This window comes from Rhinopithecus bieti, unplaced genomic scaffold (genome assembly GCF_001698545.2).
Source record: "Rhinopithecus bieti isolate Rb0 unplaced genomic scaffold, ASM169854v2 scaffold_3628, whole genome shotgun sequence".
Classification (NCBI taxonomy): Eukaryota; Metazoa; Chordata; class Mammalia; order Primates; family Cercopithecidae; genus Rhinopithecus; species Rhinopithecus bieti.
This window is the reverse complement of record NW_016843534.1, coordinates 1-3,129: the sequence shown is the minus strand read 5'-3', so window position 1 is coordinate 3,129 and position 3,129 is coordinate 1. Positions and strand designations below refer to the sequence as shown.

Below are 3,129 nucleotides of genomic sequence, written 5' to 3'. Positions count from 1 at the left end.
GGGGGGGGATGGAGTCTCGCTCTGTCGCCAAGGCTGGAGTGCAGTGGCCGGATCTCGGCTCACTGCAAGCTCCGCCTCCCACGTTTAGGCCATTCTCCTGCCTCAGCCTTCCGAGTAGCTGGGACTACAGGCGCCCGCCACCTCGCCCGGCTAGTTTTTTGTATTTTTTAGTAGAGACGGGGTTTCACCGTGTTAGCCAGGATGGTCTTGATCTCCTGACCTCGTGATCCGCCCGTCTCGGCCTCCCAAAGTGCTGGGATTACAGGCTTGAGCCACCGCGCCCGGCCTGTTCTTTGATTTTGATTTTGGTTTTGGTTTTGGTTTTTGAGGCAGGGTCTTGCTCTGTCACCCAGGCTGGAGTTCAATAGTGCAATCACAGCTGCAGGTCACTGCAGCCTCAACCTCCTGAGCTTAAGTGATCCTCCCACCTCAGCCTCCCAAGTAGCTGGGACCACAGGTGCGTGCCACCACACCTGGCTAATCTTTGTATTTTTTGTGGAGACGGGGTTTCACCATGTTGGCCAGGCTGGTCTCAAACTCCTGACCTCAAGTGATCCACCCGCCTCAGCCTCTCAAAGTTCTGGGATTACAGATGTGAGCCACTGCACCTGGCACTCGGTTTGTTTTGTTTTTATTTTTTGAGACAGAGTCTTGCTCTGTCACCCAGGCTGTAGTGCAGTGGCAAGATCTCGGCTCATTGCAACCTCTGCCTCCCATGTTCAAGCAGTTCTCATACCTCAGCCTCCCAAATAGCTGGGATTACAGGTGTGTGCCACCATGCCCGGCCAATTTTTGTATTTAGTAGAGACAGGATTTCATCATGTTGGCCAGCCTGGTCTCGAGTCCAGGCCCACCTTGGACTCCCAGAGTGCTGGGATTACAGGCGTGAGCCACTGTGCCCAACCTCAGTTATTTTTAATGTACTAGTTAATTATACCTTTCGAGCATGACCCAGGTCATACTGACAGGCCCAGTCATTTGACTAGTGAATTTTCCTTTTTTTTTTTTGAGACGGAGTTTCGCTCTTGTTGCCCAGGCTGGAGTGCAGTGGCGCGATCTCCGCTCACTGCAAGCTCTGCCTCCAGGGTTCACGCATTCTCTTGCCTCAGCCTCCCGAGTAGCTGGGACTACAGGCGCCCGCCACCACGCCTGGCTAATTTTTTGTATTTTTAGTAGAGGTGGGGTTTCACCATGTTAGCCCGGATGGTGTCGATCTCGTGACTTCGTGATCCGCCCGCCTCGGCCTCCCGAAGTTCTGGGATTACAGGGGTGAGCCACCGTGCCTGGCCTTGACTAGTGAATTTTCATTGCTCAAGCTGAATGTCTTAGGTTTAAACAGATGGCATCTGGCCAGTAGATAGCTTGATAAAATCTCAGAAACTATAATATCTATAATGGTGAAATTCTGAACTAGTTTTGGAGCAAAGTTAATTTTAAAATTGTGCCACATTGCACTTTTTAGGAGAGTGGAGACCACTGAAATCAAAGTAGGATATCCTAAACTGATGCAGAAAGACTTTTTTTTTTAGAGGTGGAATCTCAGTCTGTTGCCCAGGCTAGAATGCAGTGGTGCAGTCTTGGCTCATTGTATCCTCTGCCTCCTGCGTTCAAGCAATTCTCCTGTCTCAGCCTCCCAAGTAGCTGGGATAACAGGCGTCCACCACTATGCCTGGCTAATTTTGTATTTTTAGGAGAGACAGGGTTTCACCATGTTGGCCAGGCTGGTCTCAAACGCCTGACCTCAGGTGATCCACCCGCCTCGGCCTCCCAGAGTGCTAGAATTATAGGCATGAGCCACTGTACCCAGCTCATTCCAGAAAGATTTTGAGCAGTTGTTTTTATATGGTAGTTTTATGGTGGACATAATTTCCACAGTTTCTTGTGCTAAAGGTATGGCTGTAAAGACCCAAAAACACTTCAGTTTGATTATTTTATGGTAACTGTATTTTCTTAGGTTTAACGTGTGACCCTAAAGAACTGGAAACCCAAAGGAACCAATATTCCTGCCCCACAGAGTTCCATCTTCAGTGAGGCTGTTTCTGGAGTTTATATGATGACCAAGGTACTAGGCATGGCCCCAGTTCTGGGCCCTAGGCCTCCACAGGAGCAGGTGGGGCCTCTGATGGTAAAAGTCGAGGACAAAGAAGAGAAAGGCAAGTGCCTTCCTAGCCTGGAGATGTTCCGCCAGCGGTTCAGGCAGTTTGGGTACCATGACACCCCCGGACCCCGAGAGGCCCTGAGCCAGCTCCGGGTCCTCTGCTGTGAGTGGCTGAGGCCCGAGATCCACACGAAGGAGCAGATTCTGGAGCTACTGGTGCTGGAGCAGTTCCTGACCATCCTGCCCCAGGAGCTCCAGGCCTGGGTGCAGGAACACTGCCCGGAGAGCGCTGAAGAGGCTGTCACTCTCCTTGAAGATCTGGAGCAGGAACTGGATGAGCCAGGACACCAGGTAGGTGGGAAGACCTTTGTTATTCTAGGAGATTGGGAGCTAAACATTCTAGGCAGGAACAAGGGTTTGTCCATACAGTAAGATTCGCTGAAATTTCTACTGAATTAGACCTTGTTTCCTCCTATTTTTCTCTGTCATCCAAAACTAACTTTTAGCCTTGGGAATGGAATGGGATGGGTGTTTTCCTTTTCTCTTTCCTAGAGGTTCTGTATAGCTCTCCTGGGATTTTCATTCTTGTTCTTAAAGTGAGCCATGCACAAACCCAGCCATTCCTAATTGTCTTTAGGTCTCAACTCCTCCAAAGGAACAGAAGCTGGTATGGGAGAAGATACCCTCCTCGGGAACTGCAAAGGAATCCCCGAGCAGCGTGCAGCCACAGCCCTTGGAGACCAGTCACAAATACGAGTCTTGGGGGCCCCTGTACATCCAAGAGACTGGTGAGGAGCAGGAGTTCACTCAAGATCCGAGAAAGGCCCGAGGTGAGGACTAGCCATTAGACTCTTGTTCAGTGCCCCAGGCCTCTGTGGTTGGAGAAGCAGAATAATTTGTAATTCTTTGTTGTGAGGTGATTTCATAGATTGACTTGATTGGTTGGACTGACTGGGTGGAAATAGTCCCCTTTCCTCCCCCAAGTAAGCCTGTCTTAGCCTGGGCCCTAGCATGGGAATGGATCACTCTTT

General features: G+C 50.4%; 1 protein-coding gene across 1 annotated transcript; it reads left to right on the top strand.

The window, feature by feature from the left end:
- The first annotated feature begins 1,818 nt into the window (after positions 1 to 1,818).
- On the top strand, positions 1,819 to 3,115 carry LOC108525095 (zinc finger and SCAN domain-containing protein 21). The gene is made up of 2 exons (XM_017866173.1): positions 1,819 to 2,449; positions 2,736 to 3,115. Exons 1-2 carry the CDS (start codon positions 2,051 to 2,053, stop codon positions 2,937 to 2,939), a joined length of 603 nt encoding a protein of 200 aa, XP_017721662.1. The 5' UTR covers positions 1,819 to 2,050; the 3' UTR covers positions 2,940 to 3,115.
- The last annotated feature ends 14 nt before the right edge of the window (positions 3,116 to 3,129 follow it).